The 26,432-nt window shown below is 39.1% G+C and overlaps 1 protein-coding gene across 3 annotated transcripts in view; it reads right to left on the bottom strand.

The window, feature by feature from the left end:
- The window catches only part of daam1a (dishevelled associated activator of morphogenesis 1a), a 305,416-nt gene that overhangs the window by 41,293 nt on the left and 237,691 nt on the right, over nucleotides 1–26,432 (bottom strand). For all 3 annotated transcript variants that reach the window (XM_039741919.1, XM_039741918.1, XM_039741920.1), the window contains one exon: nucleotides 3,239–3,323. In XM_039741919.1, coding sequence (XP_039597853.1) covers nucleotides 3,239–3,323 — 85 coding nt within the window. The remainder of the gene's footprint in view (nucleotides 1–3,238; nucleotides 3,324–26,432) is intronic.

Here is a 26,432-nt window from a genome sequence, read left to right as displayed (position 1 = left end):
CTCACATAGCAGAGCACATCCCTGAACCACGCTCTTCAGCTGTGTTCTGGTTTGGAATGTACCACACCCAGGGAATGTCATGCAGGGCACCCACATGGTATAACTGGACTGATCAAACTGAATTTTTCTCCAATTAGATAGGGCTTTGTTATCCAAGAAGGCATCAGTTAAACCCACTTCATCAGATGAATGGCTCCAAGACTCTGTCTGTGAATGTCAAAGCTTTTAACACTTCCTCCCCACTCCAAACACTTTTGAGGTTTAGGTACACTAATTTAAGAAAAAAAAAAAAAAGATGTTTTGTGATGAATGAAGAAGAAAATGTCCCACTTTTCAAAACCATGCATACCTCATTTACATGGCCTGCAATCAGGCAAAATACCGACAAGCAAATTAGGCAAACTCCATAGCATGAAGAGATATAAAGAAGAAAAGAGCATTTAAAGACTTGCAAATTGTAGTGTGTAGGAGATTTTTATATACTGGTAAACATGATTTGGAATGTTGCAAGTATGCAAGCTTTATTTTGGAAATCCTCAAAGAAAGACATGAAAGGTCACCTGCCGTGTTACAATATTGCTCAAAGTCTTAATGAGGCGCTCGAGAGCCCCTAACAAAATGCAGATGTGCAGGCCTAGCAGATTAACACTGCACAGTAGCACGGGGCAGGAGTCATCTGGATTTCTTGTCCTATTGACTACACTGATAAACAAGCAGCATGAGGTGAATTTATGAAGAATATTGTAAGTAAGTGATTAACTTGGTTTTAAATTGCTCTTGGTATGGGGTACTTTGCAGAAGCTGGCATGCAGAAAAAAACCTTTTTAGATCTCAAGCTAATGATAGGGGATGAAAAATACACGTTATGGCAGCAAAAGGGAATTTCCACTCAATTTTAGCAAAGAAATAGTGTTCAAAGTGGCACCCACACAAGCAAGACTTCATCAAGCAAATAGTAATTTACATTTTCATACTGCATACTTTACAGCCTGGTGCCTGCATTGCTCATAAAAGGTACAAATATAAAGTACATTAATTGGTTATGATGTTTAATATCACAACAACAAAAATGATGCTAAGAACAGGCCTTGTTGCTAACACAGTAGCGGTCATCTGTGAATCAATTCTAACTTTCTTTCTTGTTGCCCTTTCAGCCTGTATTACAGAAACCCCAGGTCACTTAGGCACAGTGAGACATGAAAGATACGCAGTAATTGGTAATCTCCTTCAACATTTCAGTTTTCTGATGTGGGGTTTTGTTTAGGAATGGTGGTTATGACAGTGTGATGCTGCACAAAGTCGCCCATAGTCACGGGTGAAAACAAATAAGTTTCAATTCGCATAGTTTCAGGAAAGTTACACTAAAATTTATTTCTCAAATGACTTTGCAATTGCAAAGCTAACTAGAGTGTTCCTTGGGGTTTTAAAGTTTTTTTGTGGTGGAAAACAATGAACGCTGCTTCCCAAAGCCATGTTTACCCGTGTTCTTTCTGTAGCTGTGTAGCGCAGATCTTTGTACCACACCAGTAACATCAATTCTATTTATGCCATGTGTTCACAATATTGCTGCCTATTTTCCAAATGAAGACACACCAAAACACACCACTGTGAACCTTACTGTGTTTTATTCAAACAAAAAAATGACTACACAAAAAGCCACTGCTTCCAAACCCCAGCCTACTGTTACCCCCTTCATATATGCAGAATTAATGAATGAAACTGCTGTCAGACACGAGTTAAATGCCGTTCTTCTTGTTGTGAATGGCATGAATTTCACTGAAAGAAAAACTCAATTTATTTAAAAATTTTTTTTTGCACACCAGAGCACTGAGCTTCATTAAAAATTACATTTATTTGAATCGTATTGCTCAGTACTAATCACCAGGTATATGAGAATTAATGAAATAATTGGGATTTCTGTAAATGAGCAAACTAACTGTTTTTAAATCAAGCCTTTAAATGAAGGGGTCTATACATTTCATAGCAGTGGTAGAGTAAAAGTTAAAGAAAGCTTACTTAAAAGTAGAGGGACATATAAAACCAGGGGTCCTAAATCACAGTCCTGGAGGGCCGCTGTGGCTGCAGGTTTTTGTTCTAATCCGGTGGCTTAATTAGAAAGCAATTCTTGCCAATAATTTAATTGCATGGCTTGTTAGTGCATTAACTCTGCCATGTCAGGTAATTCTCATATCCTAGATTTTCGTCGCCTTCCTAAGGATATCATCCAAATGATCTGAAGGCTAAAATGGAGGAGTAATTCTCAGTCCTTCACTTTTTTCTCTTCACTTTCCTTCCTTCATTTAACTGAGGGAGAATTCACTTGCTCAGCACCAATTTAGATGTGATACACGAAATAGCGACCACTCAACAGTCCTAAAACGATGATGACTTGCAGTTTCAAACATTAATTGAGAACATCAATGTGGCAACAAACATAACAAACAAGCAAAATGGCTATGGGAGTATTAGAGAAAATTAAAAAAAATAGGAAATGTGACATTTAGAACTACCTGGGAAGGAGAAAAAAAAAACAACAAAAAGAGCCCTGCATAATTAATGTAACATGTAAAGATTTGTGTTATTTCGCACAATGCAAGTATAACAATATCCCAATATCCATCAATCACTGAGTCAAAGGCACCTGAAGACCAGCCTTGCAGCATCAGGCATGAGAGGGAAACTAAACCCAGATCACACACCAACCCGTCTCTCTCTCACACATGCTCACTCTCAGTCAAGTGACATGACAAACAATTTATATTTTTGAGATGCAGAAGAAAACAAGGGGAGTATGGACATTCTGTGTAGACCGCAACCAGGCTGAGAACTGAACTTTGTTCCACAAAACATTGATGCAGAAGGGCCAACCACTGTCCCAACTTGCTGCTAATCTGAGCTATGTTTTCTTTAAAAATGGCAAATAACTCTTGGGAAAAATTACCCATTGCCATTCCCAATATACCTTATTTACACAGGAAGCCAGAGAATCAAAACAGTGCAATCCATGGAGACATAATCATGCTTTTGTTTGTTTCATCCTTAAGAAAGGTTCAAAAGTCAGACATGGTTGATTTGCTATATAGTAGGAGTATTCAGTTGTTTTATTTTCTTGTAAATCTGGTATGCACTAAGTCTTATTTACAGAATCGCTTCATCGTTACATTTTGACTTTTAAAAATATGCACAAACTTGTAAATATTAGGTATTTTCATTATTGTACTGTGAACTTCATACAAACCTGCTCAAGCATATCTTTGGGAAGATCCTCCTGCTCATCCATTGTTAAAATTGCTCTTTTTATTTCCTCATTGGTTAGCTTTAACCTGTAATACAAAGCAAAACACATCCAGGACGTTTTAAATTTCAAAATTTAAAATCATAAATGGAAAATTAGCTTAAGAGATACTGCGTTTAAATCTCTCAAAAAACAAGCAATATTTAAAACAAACACACTTTAAAAACCACTTCATTTTGACCCATGTATGTAAGGCTTGATATGAGCTTTATATAACACAAACCCAAGTCCCAAAATCCAAGCAGCCCCTTTAGTGTAGAGTAGCATTTCTATTCAGACATTTCGCTGTCAGAATGCACCGGTCACCCCAAGGTAACGCATGATGCGAGCAGCCCTACAGATGGCTTGGGATGTTGGAGAGCACTGGGAACAAAGACAAGCAGACAAGAGAGGCAGCCAACCTGAGCGAGTGCATAACGGCTCCGAAAGTCTCCAATTAAATAAAAAACTAATTATGAAAGGTCAATCAAAAATACTTGCTTACTGTGTCTGCTCACTCTTTTGAAATGTCATAATGCTGTTTATATTAACTTATATTTGAAGGTTTGGCTATAGTGCCTGGTTTTTTTTTATTGGCATGCTTTGTTATTAGACATTTTCTTTTAATGATCAAGAGACTAGACTTAAACAAAATTGCTCTTGTTCCATTATTATATTGTATAATAAGATATTATAAAATAACGTTTGTTTTAATATGATGGAGCATAACAACATCATAAAACATCTGGGGTGGGTGCAGGGCGATCAAACAAGCAAAACCTGCACCAGAACTTGTGTGCATGAATGCCATCTGGAATTACCTAACTACAAGTCTCTCCCCATTACTCACTTTGGGCCTAAAATTTAATTGTCAATTACAGATGCGGGTGGGCACCCGAATTAACCCCCTCTGAATGACACCGGCTGTTTTAAGAGTTGCAGTACTAAAGGAGCTAAATGGAAATGAATTTGAAAACCAGGCTTGAGCACCTGCTTGACAGATTTTCTTTTAATTAGAAATGACTAACTCAATCTGAGGGAGCTGTTTGGTGATTTATGATGTTAGGGTTGCAGCCAAAAACATTTTATTACAATGCCTGCGTTGAAGGTGCCATTTTAAATTTATACTGTACTTTTAAATAATTTTAACAAGCTTCCGGTTTGAGGAATAAAACAAAAAATATGAATACACACATTTTCTTTTTCCCTGCTTGTTCACACACATACTATAAATAAACTGACTTTAAAACAATACATTAGTTGTGTCTTTGAGTTCATGTGAAATAAAACTATTTTACCCACCACCTTATTTGTATTATTTGTTCATTTTAAAACAGCCCAAAAATTAGGAAACATATTGTATTAATGTATTATGCACAACAACATTTATTTCAATTAGTGTTTAATTCCTGTGATCTACAGTATGAGAGTCGCTTGCACTGTCTTCCTTGCCTTCTATTTGTTTGTACATTCACCTTTCTGGGCAAACTGCTTTAAATGGAGTCCTCCATCTTAGGCAAGGCTTGCTAATATGCTGAAGAAATGGTCAACTTTCTTGTGTGTCGCATTCCATAATACACTTTGAAACGAGCATGCTGATTTTTATGGAACTTACCAAGAGTTCCCAGTTTTTGAATAGATTAAAATCAAACCTTTTTATTTCTTTTCTTACAAACATATATATCAATCCATCCATCCATCTTACAACCTGCTGAATCCGAACACAGGGTCATGGGGGTCTGCTGGAGCCAATCCCAGCCAACGCAGGGCGCAAGGCAGGAACCGATCCCAGGCAAGGCACCAACCCACCGTGCATATAAAATATGTGCGTGTGTATTATTATATATATATATATATATTTATATATACACACACATACGGTTTCTTGTTCAAAGCCAAATTTTCCAAGGGGAAAATAAAGTTCAGTCTATCAATCTAGACATGATAATTTAGAAAAATAATTACTCAATCTAAATGGCCAGTGTTATTAGCTGTGTAAAATGCTAGAAGCTCATTGGCTTTGATAGCAGCAGTGGATTTTGTGCAATAAGATAGCTACATGTAGTACATATCCAAAGTGTGTGACCACATACCTCATGAAGGCTACATAGTCAAAACACTGCGTCGGTGACCTTCCTTTCTAATTTTATTTTACCATGGGAATAACCTTGTTCTTATTCCTTTTGCAGGTGCATACTGATGCATCCCATCAAAAGAAATCTACTGCGATGCAGTTCAATTTTCAACATTAAGTCTTCAATGGATTTCGGTGCATTATGCATCTGTTAGCACCATTTGACAATTTCTCCAGTGATACTGGCCTCTGTGTGTCAGTCGGTGGGCATGATATCTCAAAGAGAAAATAGTGTGAGTGAAACTTAAGTCCTGCTGTTAAAATGAAAAATGCTACAGGGATCATGATTTTAACAAAAATCCCTTCACTAGGTTTCATTCTACAAAGATAATGATTTTGCATTTTATTGTTCACATTTCTGTTCTAATTGCATAATATCTGAGAAAGGATGACATTTTTTCAACAAGATATGATTTTCCACTTCATTTCACAATGGCCTACAACATCATATTGCCAGAATTCCAGCTTTAATGTACAGAAAGTTTATGTACTGGACACTGCCGATTTTTCTGTTTTGTATCATATACCTAATTTACAAGTCAAGATTCCCCCCCTAACTCTTGTACTCCCGAGTTCTTTTTTGCACCCTTATAAGCCTTCTAACTTCGTTTATGATGGTTTTTCTTAAACCTCTGTCATATGAATTTCCTTTTCAATAAGCAGCCACCAAACACAATTACCTTTGAGTATTCATTAAAAGAGGCAACAGGGTTCTATTCCCATTCTTGGTTATGGTCAGTCTGCAGGTGCTCTCTATGTCTTTATGACATTTCCTCTAGGTACTCACATCCCTAAAATCATATTACTTAGGATGACTGGTGCATCTAAATCGGTCCCGTGCCGGTGTGAGTGTGACTGGGGTTTGCAATAGACATCCTGTTCAGAACGTTTCCTACCTTGTTGTAAATGCTGCTGGAACAGCCTCTGACCCTACCACAACCCTGAGTTGGATTAAGTGTGCTTCAGAATACTGAGTTATATTGACTCGAAGATATTGAAATGTTCCAACTTGTCTCAGACTTCCACATTAATATTATATTTAAAAAATGTTGAACAACAAAGGCCTATACTACCACGCAACAAAAAAGGAATAGCAAATCAAATATTTATGGAAATGCCTATTTGAATGTTAGAGGGAAACAGAAGTTGACACAGCTGGCAAGCCTGCTAAAAGATGATACATTTTTGCATTTTAACATTGACTTGACTTTATCAGTACCATTCAAGTGTTCATTTTTTCAAGTTAGGTTAACTGGCTATTCTAAACTGGCTCCAGTTTGAGTGAATGGAGTTGTACAAGTGTGCTCTGGGATGGACTGGTGTGCCTTGTCTGTGCAGGGCTGTTTCCTGCCTAGTGTGAAGTGCTACGGAAGCCCTCCACAACCCTAAATTGGATTAAGCAAGTTTTGAGAATGTTTGTGAATGTGTATATTTTCAAAAGTGTAGATGGAGACAACAATAAATGATGATGGAAGAATGAAGAATATCTGAAATCTCACAATTGCTGTGCTTGTGTGGACACTACCAAGGCCTGGCATACTATAATCAGCAAAAAAAGAAACGTCCCTTTTTCAGGACTGTGTATTTCAACAATAATGTTTTAAAAATCCAAATAACTTTACAGATCTTCATTGTAAAGGGTTTAAACAATGTTTTCCATGCATGTTCAATTAACCATAATCAATTAATTAACATGCACCTGTGGAATGGTCGTTAAGACCTTAACAGCTTACAGAAAGTAGGCATTTAAGGTCACAGTTCTAAAAACGCAGGACACTAAAGAGACTTGTCTACCGACTGTGAAAAACACCCAAAGAAAGATGCCCAGGGTCCCTGCTCATTTGCGTGAACGTGCATTAGGCATGCTGCAGGGAGGCATGAGGACTGCTGATGTGGCTAGGGCAATAAATTGCCATGTCCGCACTGTGAGACGCCTAAGACAGCGCTACAGGGAGACAAGAAGGACAGCTGATCATCCTCGCAGTGGAAGACCACGTGTAACAACACCTGCACAGGAGAATGTGATGGCCTAAAAAGGTACATCCGAATATCACACCTGCGTGACAGGTACAGGATGGCCACAACAACTGCCCGAGTCACACCAGGAACACACAATCCCTCCATCAGTGCTCAGACTGTCCGCAATAGGCTGAGAGAGGCTGGACTGAGGGCTTGTAGGCCTGTTGTAAGGCAGGTCCTTACCAGACATCACCAGCAACAATGCCGCCTATGGGCACAAACCCACCTTCGCTGCACTAGACAGGAGTGGCAAAAAGTGCTCTTCACTGACGAGTCACGGTTTTGTCTCACCAGGGGTGATGGACGGATTCGTGTTTATCGTCGAAGGAATTGAGCACGTCTGGGACCTGTTGGATCGCAGGGTGAGGGCTAGGGCCATTCCCTCCAGAAATGTCCAGGAACTTGCAGGTGCCTTGGTGGAAGAGTGGGGTAACATTTCACAGCAAGAACTGACAAATCTGGTCCAATCCATGAGGAGGAGATGCACTGCAGTACTTCAAGCAGCTGGTGGCCACACCAGATACTGACTGGTACTTTTGATTTTGAGCCTCCCTTCATTCAGGGACACATTGTGAAACATTTTTAGTTTATGTCTTATGGTGTTGACTCTTTTAGTGTTCATACAAATATTTACACATTAAGTTTACTGAAAGTAAAAACAGTTGAAAGTCAGAGGACGTTTCTTTTGTTGCTGAGTATATAATATAATCCAAGAAGAGTTCCAGTTCTTAAAGCACTATTGACAGGAGCAGTTATCTCCATCTGCCTGCGATCCAAAACTGCTTTGGAAATTCTAAGAAAGCTAAAGAATGGACTAAAAATGGATTGCTTTAGTATTAAAATATTCAGCATAATTTGGGAAGCCTTACTCACTTAGCTTAAGCCGTTAATAATGTGGAAACAATTGAAATACTGCATCTTTAAATGTCTTGCAAAGACATTTAGAAACCTAATAATATAGTTAGAAATGCAACACACCCAAAGCTGTTGACTGAAAATAACCTTAATGCATTTTCTGTCACAAACCTGGCAATACTTGAAAAGTAGGTTGGGAAACAACTGCACCAACTATGTAGCAACTACATCCCAAACATTTCTGGACAGACACAAATATCCAAGTTACTTATCACCTCAAGCATCTAGATGACAAATGTGTTCATGAATCTGCAAACACCAAGGGTGAGACAGACAGCCCACAGACAAATCCTTTCGAGTTCACACCCAGTTGGTTCCTGTGAAGCTGGAATCAAGACACACCCAGGTTCTAACATTTCTTCTTGTTATAAAGGACATTATAGTCTCAGAGATATGGTGAGATACAAAGGGGCCTGGGAGGAGAAACAGTTAGACCACCACATAGGCTAAACCCAGAGGCTTTCAGAATGTAGACTGCTAGAAAATGTGGCTCCCCTCAGCATTATAATAATCAAGTCTATGCTGGACTGTACAGACAAAGGGGCCCCTGTACTTGCCCCATAATGAAGTCTGAAAATTGCCTTCCATGCACCCATATCATCCCATCAAAAATTAATAACTGAGTGAAATCAGAACATTTGATTCCTATCTACACTTCTTAACATAAAGGAAGTTTGCATGTTTTTGGAATATTTTTGAATTATTTCCTGAATTCTAGCCTGAACAGACTTTATTAGTAGATTTCACTAAAAATGTATTGCCTAATGTTTGTAGAAACGTCTGTGGGTAGGCTATTTTATTAAGGAAGTCAGGCTATGTACCGACTTATCAGCCTGGCAACGTGACACAGAGAGGTTTGTCGTCAAAGGTGTTGTCTACTGTAAGAAATAAGCTTCCACCACAGTAAGGGACTGTGCTGGATGATAAAACTGATAATGTAAAAATGTGATATTTAAAAGTTATAGTGGGATACACTAGAGAAGCCCCTTTATCAATTCTATGTGCTGAGGAAGCAATACTACAGTAAAATAAGAATGTGATGGCCTAAAAAGGTGCAACATGGCAATAAATGATGACAATATTTATTGCGAAAATGACAAACACTTCTTACTGTTGACACATTGATGGGTATAATCAAAAAGGGTATGTTTCTATTTAATTTATATAAACAGTTTATATACAGGGAGGCACGGTGGCGCAGTGGTAGCGCTGCTGCCTCGCAGTAAGGAGACATGGGTTCACTTCCTAGGTCCTCCCTTCATGGAGTTTGCATGTTCTCCCCGTGTCTGCGTGGGTTTCCTCCCACAGTCCAAAGACATGCAGGTTAGGTGCATTGGTGATCCTAAACTGTCCCTAGCGTGTGGGGGTGTGTGCCCTGTGGTGGGCTGGCGCCCTGCCCAGGGATTGGTTTCTGCCTTGCGCCCTGTGCTGGCTGGGATTGGCTCCAGCAGACCCCCCGTGACCCTGTGTTAGGATATAGCAGGTTGGATAATGACAGACTGTTTATATACATACAGTTCATACACTGGAACTCTGTTTATATATTTAATACATTTGAACTCTGCCATCAATCTACAATCAATAACCCATAACAACATTATTAGTGATGGGCAAAAATGGAAAATTAATCCATTTAAAATCAAATCTACAACACAACAAGTTTGTAGAAAATGAAAAAGGTCTGAACAGGATAGACTGAAAACAAAGTGTGGTTGAACAAAGCATTCTGAAGGAGTGTCTTGAAGAAATATTCTGTGTTTTGTGTTTCAGACTGACAGTTAAATGTATTCAGTGCACTTGGAAATGAGCTCTCTGTGTTACTGATTTCACTGACATTCCCCTTCCCGCTAGCGAGCGATATAGCCTGCAGACTGTGTGACATGTGTCATGAAACAGTGGCCTTATGTTGCATTTTAATTGTGAGACAACCACCTCAAGGTCAGGTCTGTTTTTTCTGTAAAATGAAACGCAACACTAATGATTTCAGGTCTGAAGAAAACATCAGCATTTAGGGTCTTTGATCTGAAAAATAACTGAATCTTCTTGACAGGCACGCTGTTTTGTACACAGTATACAAAACAAGTCACAACTGAACCCGAGTGGATCCAAAGATCTGTGCAGGAGTCGGTAAATGTACTCCATTCAGATATTTTCCAACACATCACAATTTTAATCAGATAGGAAGCTCTTCAGCATTCGTTTATAAACAGGAAGCAGAAGACAGAAATGTTGTCACATTAAATAAAGCTCGGATGTGCCATGGATCAGAGCTCTCTTTTAATGATACTATAGCAGGGATTCGGGATGTTATTTTCTCCGGCAAAGAAACAAGCACGCTAACAGTACTTTGGGACAGCAATGCTTGAAGTACCAAGAAACAACAAAGGCAGCCTCTGTGAGAATGTCTTTATACTTACAAATGAAGCTGGAAAGATCATTCAGAGCTGTGTTAAAACTGAAGCTACGTATTACAATGAAAAATGGTCTTGGTGGGTTGAAGGGCTGATGTTAAACCAACAGACATTATGAGTTAGGTGTGCACTTCACACACTTATTTTACCAAAAGATTTTTCGGCAGCATGAGGCCTGCTCCTCTCATGTTGTTACTTAAACCTACATACCTTGGTTTAGTCTTTCTTAATAGAACGTGATGGAAAGTTTTCTTTTAGTGTTGCATTTTAAACTTGAGATTTTTATAGTTGCTTTGAAGTTTTTTTCTGTTTTTAATCTACTCATAAACTCAACTGAAGCAGGTGGTACTGTGGTTGGAGTTGTTTAGATGGGCACCAGCTTTTGATTCATTTCCATATTTTTGAAGAAATATGCACATTTGGGTGGTTTTCCAAAGGCAGTGATGAATTCCAGGAATCCTTCTGTCATTATTTGAGCCACACGCTTAGTTTGGAGTATATGGGGCTGTGGTGTACGCAGTGGCTGTCACCTGAACCAATAACTGAGATAAGAACGATTCATATTAAAATTTGAACTCATTAAAAGATATTTCACCAGGACTTCAGAATTCTGCCGGCTGCATGAATAGTTCCATGTGTGGCATAGGACACTTGAAAGTGGAACTTTGATGTGTTATTTTTTATTAAGCTTTCAGTAAATTCCAAAGACGTGGTATAATTGTTTAACAAGCAGAAAATGGTGAACAGTTGAGTACACACCGCCAATAACAAGTTCCACGTTGATAAACCAAAAACGTACCGATTTCTATTCAGACAAAGTTAAAAAAGAAAAATTTGAAGCTTGCATTTCAACTGCAAATACAAACATGAACATTCAACTTCCATTTCAGATTAACTACCATTGCTGTTACTGTTCAAGTTTATTGTCATGTGTATATAGCACAATGAAACTCCTGCTTGTATGTCTCCCCCAGCCCAAGGCTAGCAACAGACAATGAATACAAATCCATATTAAATGTAACATCAGGCTACATATGAATAAAACAGTAATGCAACTGTCAATATGAGTGGTCTTAAGTCCTGTAGATAAAAAAATGTCCTCAGATCAAGTGGTATGAGTGCCAATGGCCGTGTAACATTGACTTGAACAGAGAAGGGAGAAAGGTAGCTGTCCGGGATGGCTGATGTGTTTATGAATGGTAAAACTGGAACCACAGCTAGGTGTTAAATAAATAAATAAAATACAGAAATTCATCACTCTGCAGTTAAAGCAAATTTATAGTACTTAGAAAATACTGCAAGAATCCCATAATTCTGTTCCTCTTATGATGCTTTCTTCATATTTCGACTAGAACACTGTGATTCCCTTTTCAACGGTTTCCATGCTTGTAGCATCACTTGATTAGAAAATGTCCAAAGTGCTACTACCAGAGCTTATTAACACATCACCCAATAAGTATCATGACTACTCTGACATCCCGAGTAATATTTAATTATGTTCAAAACCCTGATATTGACTTCTAAACCTGGTAATTTCCAACAGACGTTAGGCCACCCTTCTCACTTTATTATAGAGACTTGTTTTCAAAACGTTCTCCTTTATCCTTGTAGATCCAGTTCTTTGGAACTCACAGCCTAAGTCTGACTGGGGAAATCCGATAGTGAATATATTTAGATCAAGCTTAAAACCTGCAGTGCCTCATCCCACTAGAATTTGAATCAATCTGCTTTTAACTGTATTCTCTAATTTCAATCTCCATAATAACAAATACTAAAACTGGAGGAATGGCAGACACAGTTTGATGTAGAAAAGCACAAAGTGCTACATGTGGGCCAAAGGAATGTCAATCATAAATCCAATATTAGGGAGACACTGTCCTGAAGAAAATCATCTTTGAAAAGGATTTAGGGGTTTATGTTGATACATTTTCATCATCTAAGCAATGTGCATAAGCAATTAAAAAGTCAAATAAAATGTTAGGCTTTATTATAAAAACTGTTGAATTTAGACCAAGGGATGTGATGCTCAGACTATATAATGCACCAGTGAGACCATATCTGTAGTATTTTTTTTTACAGTTCTGGTCACCATGCTACAAGAAAGACATGTGTAGAAGAGAGCAACCACATGCACATCTCAGGACTTAGACATGTCCTACTTTGACAGACTCATGAATTAAACCTGTTTAGTCTTAACCCCTTGTAGGCGATTGTCGTAAAATCGCTACAAACCGCTTCCAGCCTAAATGCAGCTGAGGTGGCATATGTATCCCGCCAATGCCAATCGATACGCATTCAGTATGTACCAAGGATCGTATTCGAAGTACTGTTCATGCCATCTAGTAGTTGTAGTGGAAACTAAATCCACCTGATGGAAGCGAAGTGTTGGTGTGGCCGTGCATGTGGATTTTGGCAGCTAATTTCGAGAAATTGTTCACATTTGAGGAAAGTTGTGCTAAGATAAAAATACATGCCAGCTTATTGTTCACTTGTGTGCTATATTCAAATTAACAAATTTCCCCTTAATTTATCATCTGCTTGACAGCAAAAACACACATTTCTTTTTTATATAATTGTAAATAAAGTTAGGGGGTTAAGCATAGGAAACTACATGGGGACCTAATCCTTGTGTTTAAAATCCTCAAAGGCACTGATAAATTTATCTCAAAGAATGTTGCTGGATCTACTTTAAGGGTGAATTACGTACTCAAGGACATCGGTGGAAAATAACAAGAAGTGTATTTAGGATTGAAACCAAGAAACACTTCTTTGCATGAAGAGTTGTGGTGAACAAACTACAGAGAAATGTGGTTGAAGCAGAAACCTTGATAACCTTTAAGAGGAATCTGATGAGATATCGAGAGAGCTTTCCTATTATCTGAACAATCAAGCTCGATGGACTGAATGATTTCCTCTCATCTGCCAAATATTTTATGTTCTTATAATAATTGCACTCATCCCGTTTACAGTGTATTGTCAATTTATACTATTAATGTTTACTTGTGTGTAAATTATGCTTGTGTTGTGCAATTTTAACATGAATTTTAAAATTTTCTATTCCATCTTGAAATTTAATTTTTTTATTTTGGTTTGTAAATTGATGTGTGACAGCATATTGTTCTGGTTTGTTGGAGTCTCATCATCTAGGTTTTGTATAATCCAGATGAAGGACAGATGGCACAAGGTTGTTCGTTTTTTGCATGAAATATTTGCTCCTCTCAAGGGGAAAAGTGGGCTCTATTTTGACAGAGTGACAGGCAGACACACAGACAGATAGTGCTTTGTTTGTTCCAAATAGAAATTTAGGTTTTACAGAAACTCAACAAGTACAGTACTGAAATATAACAAACAACTCCTGAACATACAAGAAAAAAACAATAATAATGTGAATATGAAAGTATTTAAAATAACCTGCTATGTTACATTTGGAAGGAACTAAACACCCACAGGTGATAAGGGTCAGCTGAAATCAAGTCCTAAAAAGATGTGCTGAGCTATGGGCGGGTTTCAGGATTAAAATGGGATAACAGGCTGGATAAAGACACTTGTTTCTGTGGAGCCCGGGGTGATAACATCAGTGTGGAGTGACAACAGTTGCCAAATTTAAGAATGTCAAAATGGCTTAGAGCACACATTTCAGGAGTGTGTTGACAACATAAGAACACAAAAAGCTGGGTGAGCAGGATCAACTGTATAAATGAGAGGAGAATAGACAATGCACTCTTCTCCATGGACCAGAGATTCTGTATTGATTTTAGAACAGGAAATTAATTAGTATGTATGTATGTATGTATATACAGTATGTAAATAGGAGTGTGCATAACTGACAAAAAACAAAGAAAAAAGGTAGATAGTTATATAGATGTTGTCACTGGGAATGCTTTTTTTAATAAAAATTAACCATTACGATATCATTAATAAATGAATAAAAGGCTACAATTTGTAACAACTTTTAAAAATGAATCATAAGTGCAATTATATATTAAAAAAAAAAACCCCAAAAAACAAAGAACACACCACCAGTGCATAATGACAGATTCCATGCCAAGACGAGCAGCATATTCATTTTGTCTGGCTTTAATGCTAATCTCTCTGGAGTGGCAATGTTCCTGGCATACTGGGCATGTGTTCAAAGGCAGCGCTGGGGGCGCAAGTACACGTATGTATTTTTGTTTTTTTCTGGTCTTGACAGCTTGGTAGGCCTACTTTTGCTTTCCCTTTTGTGTCCCCCCCATACCTGCTTCATAGATTTGGAACTGATAACGCACTACCATGGGCAGTGCAGAGGTTTTTTCAGAATGACTCTGAGTCGAGTTCTTCTCTGGCAGAGGGTGCATTGTCAGAACAGATACGAGTGTTTGGCTTTCCTCAGCCATCATTCTTCATTTTTGTTTTTTTTTTTTTAATTCTTACCTAAGGTCACTAATGGGACAGCATGTTCCCTCCTTCTAACCCTAACTAATGAAACTGTCCAATCATCACTCAGAAGAATGTTAACCAATGATAATGTTATCTGTAACTTTGGAGAGCGTGTACACAGCTTTGCTGAGGCTGATTGCTTCATTCACTTCACAGCGGTGATGTCTATTGGCTGTAGTATTCATTACTTGTGTAATACTTACACCGTAAGGCAAAGCTCTCAATTTACCAGTCGATCTACGCTCCTACCCTCACCTATGGTCGTGAGCTATGGGTAGTGACTGAAAGAACGAGATCGCGAATACAAGCGGCTGAAATGAGTTTCCTCCGCAGGGTGTCTGGGCTTTCCCTTAAAGATAGGGTGAGAAGCTCAGTCATCCAGGAGGGGCTCAGAGTAGAGCCGCTGCTCCTCCGCATCGGGAGGAGTCAGATGAGGTGGCTCGGGCATCTGATCAGGATGCCTCCTGGACGCCTCCCTGGTGAGGTGTCCCGGGCACGTCCAACCGGGAGGAGGCCCCGGGGATGACCCAGGACACGCTGGAGGGACTATGTCTCCCGGCTGGCCTGGGAACACCTTGGGATTCTCCCAGAAGAGCTGGAAGAAATGGCCAGGGAGAGGGGTGTCTGGGCTTCTCTGCTTAAGCTGCTACTCCCGCGACCCTACCTGGGATAAGCGGAAGAGGATGGATGGATGGATACTTACACCTTTCTTATTTTTGAAATTAGCATTTTAACTGCTAGCGGTTGATATATTTAGTATTACAGGGTTATCAGATTTATTGTTCCAATTTTGTAAGTCCAAACAAACACACAAAAAAAAAAGAAAAACACAAATGAATCAGGATTTTACAAAAATTGGGATGCACCTTTTGTGAGCCAGTTAATCATTTACCTCCACAGTCCTATATATATATATATATATATATATATATATATATATATATATATATATATATATATATATATATATATATATATGATCTACTATGTTCCTGAAAGAAACCTTTTTCAAGCCATTTTCAAGTACCATAGCTTTCTTCAAAGTTGCTTGCTTCCAAATACAGGGGAACATTCTCCTTTCCTAAAATAATTCACAAGAATTTTAAAGCAACTAAATTAACACATTCTTTAATAACATGAGATACTTTAGAAGGCATCCCTATAATCACTTACTGCTCAGACAATGTTGGCAGTGCCCTTTCCTTGACTGTTCACTGTGTTGGTATCATTAAACTCAGGGAATACAAGACTGACATTATGTTTAGCCACCTGAAGTATTATAAAACCCTAATGAGACCCCCTCGGCTAACAGGTTCAGAGCAGCCCACTGCTATCCCGAGACAAAGCCTGAAGTTGAGGACTGCTGATGATTACTGACGATTAAACATACCACAGTAATTGACCATTCCTCTTTCATTCATGCCTAAACCTGCTCCAGCACATACCTCTGATGAGACTTATCATTAAAGTGCATGTGTTCTTTCCCTCACAAGGCTGTTTGCTTTTCTGTATTGTCTGTAAAAGTCTTTAACTGTGGGTGGAAAAATATTTGAAAATGGAGACCATTCTGAACTTCTCCGTGTGCTCAAAAACAAGACCATGCTTTGTTTACAGGATGATATACAGTGCTGTCTGCCTGTTCATAACTGTCTGCGTCTGTGTATCTTGTTTACACCTGTATGGGGCAAAGCTTATGTATGTGGGGTAAGAAAGAGCACTGTTGTGTACTGGAGCCCGGTTAAGCCAGATGCTACATTATTTCCACTGTGAAGGTCGTGAACGATCTCTGATCAAAGAGATTCTGTTGGCAACAAAGATCTTCTACTCAATGAAAACACTCGATTCAAGATCTTTGTTGCCAACAGAATATCAGTGATCAGAGATCTAGCTCTTCAACACATGACCGACTTAATTTGGAAAAGATGGTCTAAAGTCTATCTGCCAGTACTTCAAAAACACCCCAAAGAAGAAGAAATTTTGAACCAGGAGACAGGATTTTAATTGTAGATGATGCTGCACCCCACAATTCCTGGGTAATGGGTTGAGTCATCAAGACAATGTCAGATGCCAAAGGTGCAGTCACAACAGTTTGTGTGCAGACCCAAACCAGCACACTGGACAGACCCGTGAATAAACTGTGCCTGCTTCAAGAAACAGCCAATGTTTGAAATAAGAAATTCTTAAATCATTGTTTGCAGTTTTTTTTTTGCTAGTGATTTGAAAACCATAGTTAGTGTAAAGTATAGTTTGTGTCTCTTATTGAAGTAAAACATAGAAATTGTCTCTGCTCCTGCATAAACAATTAGGGATCAAAAATGTAAGAGCCAGTCTTAGAAAGTAAATGCTTTAAATTGAACTCATATTAGTGTTTGCTTAATATGAATAGAATAGAATTTTCTGTCACTGCCATAGATAATGGTATAGTACCAATACCCCCTGTAACATAATATGAGACAGAACATAGTTGTTGTTTAGAATAGGTTCCATTGCTAGCAGGGACTGAAAGACCCATTTATAGTACGAAAATTGGATAAGCATACAGTTTTCTGATGAAAAATTGCAGCTGCGTTTACCCAAAATTACCAAAGCTCTGCAGCTTTAGTATGCTTTGAGGGATTCTGGCAAAAAAAATGATCCGTCAAAATGATTTCACAGGCAAAGTATCTTCGTTTAGTAAAAATTCAAGGTAAAACCTTTCACACAAAAATAGAGAAAAGGGCACTGTGTGAATATCATGCATCCTAATTGTAAACTTTACTGTCTGGGATGTTGTACTGATATGTATACTCTTGACTGAAGTGTCTTTTACTTAGTTTAATGAGGAAAAAAAAAAAAGATGTGCAGCTGCAGCAGGCTTAATTAGATAATACTTTGCACCTTCCTAGACAACTTCTCTTCTTATCTCTATATTACTCCAGCTTCTCCAATTCCACTTCCTGCACTGACATTTCTTTCTTTTGTGGCCATATAAAAGTACACTGGTGTGCTATAGTGTACGTATGTGTATGGTTTTTTTTTTTTAAACTATTGCATTCCTGACTGTAAATTGCCAACCGTAAATATGCACTGAAGCGCTCTTATTTAGCACCTCCAAGACGTTCTAGCTGAAATTACAAATTAGACCATGACAGCGACATGTCTCTGCTACATGGAGGAAAATATGGCATACAGAATTACTTGTATTGTTGTTTATTTGAAAGATGCCTTTACCAAAAATGACTTCTATAGTGCCTATAACAAGTACTCACCCCTTTAGAAGTTCTCACATTTTACTGTTATACAACATTGAATCAGAATGGATTTCATTGGTCTTTTTTGACACTCTTCAACAAAAGACTCATCAGTGCAAAGTAAAAACAGATTTCTGCAAAGAGTCTAAATAAATGTAAAACACAGAAAATGTATTCACCACCTTCATGTCAGTATATAGCAGATGCACCTTTCACAGCCATGACAATGTTGAGTCTGTGTGCACTGGCCTCTCTCTATCAGCTTTGCACCTCTGGGCCCTGCCATTTTTTCACTTTTGTTTTGGCAAAACTGATCAAGCTGTGTCAGCCTGCATGGTGATCGTGAGTGAACAGCCTGTATCAAGTCCAGCCACAAATTCTCAGTTGGACTGAGATCTGGAGTCTGACTTAGCCACTCTAGAACATTAACATTGTTGTTTTAAAGCCATTCAAGTAGAGCTTTGGCTTTATTCTTGGGATTGTCATCATGTGGAAAAAGAAATCTCCCAAGGAGCTAGTTTCTTGCTAACTTCATCAGAGTTTCCTCCAGGATTTCCCTAAATTTTGCTGCATTCATTTTATATGAATAAAGAGATGCTGCTGCAGACAAACACCCCTAACAGCATGAGTCTGCCATCACCAAGCTTTACGGTGGAGACTATGAGTGTCTGATAATGTGCAGTGTTTGGTTTTGACAGCCAAAAAGCTTAATTTGGTCTCATTAGACCATAGCTTCATAATCCAACTGGCTGAATCAGTGAGGATTTGGTAGTGTCATATTAAATGGGGTAAATGCTGTAATGAGTGCTGACATGGAAAGATTGAGACACACACCAAATGACAGTTAACCTCAAGAATAGGCATGCTTATTTAACAATAACAGATCGCACTCTGAGAAGTTCTACCTTCCTGCTGTTATGGCTGCGGGAAACAACTTGTACAACAGCAGACACCAAATGGCAACTAGCCACAGCTGTTCTTACCCTGTTCGTTCAACTGGAGCCTTGATTGTGTTCCACTGGCATAAACTGTCTTTGTCTGCAATCCACTAAAGACTGCCATCTTCTGTGAAAGCTTCTATTTATCCAGTGCTCTGAGAGCCTCTGCTTGCCTTCTTGAACCTTCCCAAGGTGTACTACGAATATTCTCGGATATATGGAATGCAGTTTAGCATTCCTATGCGACAGGTCACGGTCAATCATGCAACCAGCCTCACCCACCTTCAGGGCAATCTGCTGGCTGCTAAATTACTTATGTGATCAGTTATTTTGTGTTTTATATTTGAAATTAATTTAATTACTTTGCAGAGATGTTTTTATGTTGACAATAAATAGACTTTTTCTGTTGATCACTGTCAAACAAAGGCCAATTAAATCCACTGTGACTCAAAGTTTTGCAACAGTTAAATGTGAAAACTACCCAAGGGTGAAAACTTTTTATAGATACTAAACATCCAAGGGACTAACTGCTTTTCATATACACTATACACTGTGTGCACAATTATTAGGCAAGTGAGTATTTTGACCATATCATCATTTTTAATGCGTATATTCCAACTCCAAGCTGTATTAACTTGAATGCTTATTGGATTTAAGCACGTCAGGTGATGTGTATTTGTGTAATGAGGGAGGGTGTGGCCTAAGGAGATCAACACCCTATATCAAGGTGTGCAGAATTATTAGGCAGCTAGTTTTCCTCGGGCAAAATGGGCCAAAAAAGAGATTTAACTGACTCTGAAAAGTCAAAAATTGTAAAAAGTCTTTCAGAGGGATGCAGCACTTTTGGAATTGCTAAGATATTGGTGTGTGATCACAGAACCATCAAACATTTTGTTGCAAATAGTCAACAGGGTCGCAAGAAACGTGTTGAGAACAAAAGACGCAAATTAGCTGCCAAAGATTTGAGAAGAATCAAGCGTGAAGCTACCAGGAACCCATTATCCTCCAGTACTTTCATATTCCAGAGCTGCAACCTACCTGGAGTGCCCAGAAGTACAAGGTGTTCAGTGCTCAAAGACATGGCCAAGGTAAGGAGGGCTGAAACCCAACCACCACTGAACAAGAAACATAAGTTGAAACGTCAAAACTGGGCCAAGAAATATCTGAAGACAGATTTTTTCAAAGGTTTTATGGACCGATGAGATGAGAGTGACTCTTGATGGACCAGATGGATGGACCTGTGGATCAGTAATGGGCACAGAGCTCCACTCCAACGTGGAGGTGGGGTACTGGTATGAGCTGGTATTTTTAAAGATGAGCTAGTTGGACCTTTTGCATTGAAGATGAACTCAAAATCAACTCCCAAACCTACTGCCAGTTTTTCAAAGACACTTTCTTCAAACAGTGATACAGGAAAAGACCATGATTTTTATGCAGGCCAATGCTCCATCACTTGCATCGAAGTTCTCCACTGCGTGGCCAGCCAGTAAAGGCCTTAAAGATGAAGGAATAATGACATGGCCCCCTTCCTCATCTGACCTAAACCCTATCGAGAACTTGTGGGCACTTCTTAAACGCTAGATTTACGGGGGAGAAAAACAATACACCTCTCTGAAGAGTGTCTGGGAGGCTGTAGTCACTGCTCCACAAAAGCTGATCGTCAACAGATCAAGAAACTGACAGACTCCATGAATGGAAATGCTTATGACTGTTATTGGAAAGAAGGGTGGCTATATTGGTCATTGATTGATTGATTGATTTTTTTTGAAATGTCAGAGATGTTTATTTGTAAATTTTGAGGTGTTTGTTTATTATTCTCACTATAACAGATGAAAATAAACAAGTGAGATGGGAAAATTTTCATTTTTCCTTTAGTTGCATAATAAATCTGCACACTAATAGTTGCCTAATAATTGTGCGCACATATGTATTCCCCTGATGATGTTCACACTCACATTTCCGTTGTGAAACATTCAGGTTTCAGGTTTATTAACATTTTGGATTGACTGATAGCACTGTGTTTGTTCCATATTAAAATTAATCCTCAAAAATACAACTTGCCTAATAATTCTGCACTCCCTGTATGTTAAGGATAAATAACAGTCACTCACTATAAATATTTCATACTTGGCACACATTAAACTGATTTTCACATTAAACTTTAGCTTTAAAGTCCAGCACTCAAACCACTATACCACACATCTAAAGTCTTATAGCTACAATGGTTACTGGCAATGTTTCCTCTCTTACCAAGCAGTGGGCCTTTTTCACTCTTTCCCCAATCAGCCCTTAAACTATTTATGTCTTCTAGGTATGCCTGGTAATACTTGGTCCAACCAGTAATCTCACACCTTATTCAGTTAACAGGTTTACATAATTCAAGACTTGGCAGAATCCAAGTTCTGAACTGTTAACAACTCTGCCTTTTCAGGAATATCTGCCACTGAAGACAGGAAATTAAGAAAAGACAAGCGATAGCTTTAACCAGAGCAATATAAAATAAGTGTACATGAAATCTGGGAAGCTATAAAAAGAAAAAAAAAATAATAATAATATCGAGGACTGTTTGTGTTAGCTACCATGGAAACAAATGAGGGAAAAACTGTACAGAGGAGGAGACTAGGCAAACAATATCCCCATAAGAAAAAGGTTAACAAGGGATTTTTGGCCCAGGCACACATTTAAACACATCATCAGGTTTGAAAAATGATTTCTGGGGTTTCAAGAACTTACATAAATAGTGAATTCCTTAATTCTGAAGTCAAATTGTCCATACTTGGTAGAGTACTGCACATCTAATTTAAGCAGCAAAGAAATGGCCTTGGAATGCCTTTGCGGGAAAGAATGTGCTTAAATAAGCACTATTTAATAATACAAACTCTGTGCCAGCAATAGAACTGAACAATGGGAGTTAGTGAGGTGCACGGTGTGGAGGTAGTAGCTGTCAAGCAAATACATTCTCAAACAGGGAACCTTTTTTACTTTCCAAAAAGGGGATCAAACTTGAATCAAACAAATGCACAGAAGTATTCATCCAACCCCAGGAACTTTACATCATGGGAAAGGCTCTGTGGAGACCCAGAATCCTCTGGGCTTCCTAAAAAAAAAACTGGCAAGTGTGAGAGCACATATGGCTTAGGTGATGATGCAAAATAAGTTGCATAAAAATGTAGCTGGTAATTATGACTAAGAGCCAATAAAGTGAGGAATTTCTGTCCAAAGGATATTTAAATTCACAAGCATAACATGTAGAGACTGGCAACCAATGCGTGCAATCACAAAATAACATTTGAAGGTCTGTTCGGACAAGACATGTCAAGTCAAAATACCAAATCCAAGAATCAGGCAAAACAGTGTCTCTTCCCTGTGGCCGGGCTCATGACCAAAGCTACTAAAAGGAAAATTTACTTTGTTTTATCCATGGTATGACAAAAATGTGGGAAAGAACACATTTCAATGGTGTAAAGCACATTCCACATTTAAACACATTTAATAGAGACAAACCTCATTAATTAATCAATTAATTAGAGAATAACAAAATATACAGTGTGGTCCCCGGCTGGGACACCCAGGAGGACGAGAGGAGGGCTTGTGCCTGCTCCAGACTGCGAGGGGGCATCCGTCCTGGTTATACTGGAGGCCTCGGGTAAAGGGCTTGGAAGCCCAGTCCCTTACGGAACCCGTGGCCACCGCCAGGCGGTGCCCCGATGCCGGTATATCCCAGGAGCCCGGCACTTCCGCCACACCAGGAAGTGCCGGGGGGAAGATGACAGGGGACACCCGGACGGCTTCCGGGTGCGCAGCCGGCACTTCCACCACACGGGGTGTGTCGCGGAGTTTGCGGGAAGCAGCTGGAGCCCATCCGGGTTCCTATAAAAGAGGCCGCCTCCCTCCAGTCAGCAGTGGAAGTTGGGTGGAAGAGGACGGAGCTGGAGTGAGGACTGGAGGCGGCCAGGAGGAAAAGAGGCACAGGACTGTGTGGCCTGGACATTGGGGGGGAAATCGGTGCTGGAGGCACTGGGGTTTGTGCACGTCCAATTTGTAAATAAACAGTGTGTGGTGGAGCCAACGATGTCCGTCTGTCTGTGTCCGGGTCCAAGTTCACAACAGCATTACTTTACTGAGTATGCAACAGGTTAACACTGCAGGTCAGCCTTGTTTCACTATTCTCAAATTGTAATTTCAGCCTGATGTTGTCACATTTAAGCCTAATGATGCTGAATTTAATTTTTTTAATGCACAATTAGCCACCATTTCCTATTACAACTCATAACATAAAATATTTTATACATTCTTGCATTTTTCAACAGCAAATTAAAAAAAAAAAATCCCTAGTACTGTTAACAATAATCTAAGAAAACAAACTGCATTCAAGCAACATTAGCATAAAACACTATAATAAGGAAGTTACAGAGTTAAGTAGGAAAAGACCAAAAAGACACAAGAAGATGTTGATGCTGCTAACTATTCCAGCTCTAACCTGCAGTCATCCTTGATGGGAGGATGATGTTTGGATCTAAATAAGGGGCTAAATTGTCATCCTGTTATCTATGAAAATACTCTGCCATGGTGTTTTCATCTTTTGACTTGTTTACAGCAGGAGTCTTCAAAAGGACCAAAAACAGAAAGTACTGCATGACTGTATCTGATTAAAAATGCTGCTAAACCATCAGTGGATCCAATGACTATGGAAACCAGTCAGTTTTTAGAATCATTTAATACCATCCATCCATCCATTTTCCAACCTGCTGAATCCGAACACAGGGTCACGGGGGTCTGCTGGAGCCAATCCCAGCCAACACTGGGCGCAAGGCAGGAACCAATCCCGGGCAGGGTGCCAATCCACCGCAGATCAGTTAATACAGTTACACTAATTTTACATTTTACTTACAAAAGAGGTCAACATAATCGAGTAAACGTAAGTCTGGGTACAGGACAAGGTTACAAAAATTACCATCACAAATGAAGAACTCTAAACCAAAACAGAAAGTAACTAAGATTAACCAGTCTTGTGGCAAAGAACATTAAAACCATTATCAATTAGACAGACAGAGACAGAGTCTTCAAAAGCTTTTTAAAAACACCGAGAAAGTCAGCAGTTTGGATGTAGGTGGGCAGCTTGTTCCACCACATAGCAACTACACATAAAAATGTCTGGATTGAGATTTGAGAGCAAGAAGCAGCACAGGACTCCATGAGTGCCTCCATATAAATAGGTGCTGTTCCACTAACTGCAGGCAAACATAAAGGATTTTAACTTAATGTGTTCTGCAATAGGGAGCCAGTGGAGTGGGCTGAAAAGGCAAGTGACACGCTTCTGCCTTGACTGGTTGAACATAAGACATGCCACTTCATTTTGAATCATCTATAGTGGCTTGGTAGTGCACACAGGTAGTCATGCCAGTAATGGAGTGCTGTGGGCCAGACATGAGAAGGCCAATGACTAGACCAAGTGCTGTGCTGCACACTTGATGTTGTGGATGGCGTCAATGAAGGATAGCTAGGATGGCTACTGACTTCATATGTGATAGTGATAACGAGTCAGGCTTTATAGAGACAGGGTGTTGAATTGACAAACTAGCTGGGATAACAAGGAGTTCTATCTTTGCCAAGTTGAACTGGAGATATCAAGCTGAGACTTCAGTGCTGAGGTAATGACAGGAGCAGCCAAGAATCAGACACACAATTATATGAGAATCCATGGGACTGGATGATATGGCTTGGTGAATTGGTGGACAGAGAGAAGAAAGGAGGGACCAGCACTGATTGCTAGTACACTCCTGTATGTGCCTGGTGCAATGTTAACATCTCTACCTTCCAAGACACATGGTTGGATCTGCCCAAGAGGTAGGATTCCAACCATCTGAGAGCAGTCTCACTAATGCAGTGGCCAGAGAGGCTCGCAAAGAGCATCTGATGGCTAACTGTGTCAAAGGTGGAGGAGAATCAATAAGAAAGAGGAAGGATGAGATGTCGCTAGCTCTAGCCAGCACTAATGTACCAACAATAGGCAGAAGAGTTGTCCAGGTGGACAAAGAACTTCAATGAAAACATCTCAGAATTTCTGTTGTGTTTTTTTAATATTATAATAAAGCTTAATCTGTTAAACTCGGCAAATAAACAGTGTTTGTGCACTGAAATTAACAGATATGTCATGATCAAGTATATGCCTTGCAGTTCTTGTGTTACCCTCCTTTCACTAGCACATACAATAAACATTTATATTTGATGAAGGATGCTCAAACATGTATACACCTTTATGTGCCTCTTTTACCCAGTTATAATAATTAAATATAATAAATGATAAAATTAAAATTAAATAAATACTGTATAATCTGGGCCCTGGCACCACTTATTTACAGCCCCCAGGAGTGATTTTACAAGTTGCACAGAGAGCACTTTCTTTCTGTTATTTGTTTTCCCACATTCATTTTTGTTTGCCAATTTAAATAAACATTGCACTATGTACTACACATACAATCCTAAGCACAAAACAGTCATTCTTAAGTGATATGAAAACTGTGTGTCCACAAAAAGAACACTGCTTGTTTGCTGAAATTACCTTTTTCATTATTGATCCTTTAGAATTGGAATAGTTTTACTTTGGGAAGATGTTTACAAGGGCTAGAACTTTAACAAATGTGACATAAAAAATCATTTGTGCTGTGTAGTAAAACCTAAAAGAAACCTGAAGTCTTTACCTGATACAGCCTTTGCACAGGTATGTAAGCCAAGAAATGACACTTGTCATTCTGCACATATGCTTAGGACGGTTTAGTGATTGTCACTGCATTCACAAGAAAGAAACAGCGTTTCCCAAAATATTACGTCCATAACCAATGGAGTACCTTCTGCGCTACATATCTAAGGTTGCATCATTTACAGGAGGGGAAAAAAACCAAACCTGTCCTGGATAGCGTGGTCAACCAAATATGGCTCATTCGGCACAACTGTTCTCATGCCTTCAAAATAATGAAAGCAGGAGGCAGACAGAAGGAAGTACATCTTCTGAATATAAAGATGTAGCCAAAATCCAGAGTCTGTTAGAACAGAGGCAGTATCATGACTTGCCACCAGCTTACAGTGCTCTTG

This window comes from Polypterus senegalus, chromosome 18, assembly GCF_016835505.1.
Source record: "Polypterus senegalus isolate Bchr_013 chromosome 18, ASM1683550v1, whole genome shotgun sequence".
NCBI classification, from domain to species: domain Eukaryota; kingdom Metazoa; phylum Chordata; class Cladistia; order Polypteriformes; family Polypteridae; genus Polypterus; species Polypterus senegalus.
This window is presented reverse-complemented; position numbering and strand designations above follow the sequence as displayed.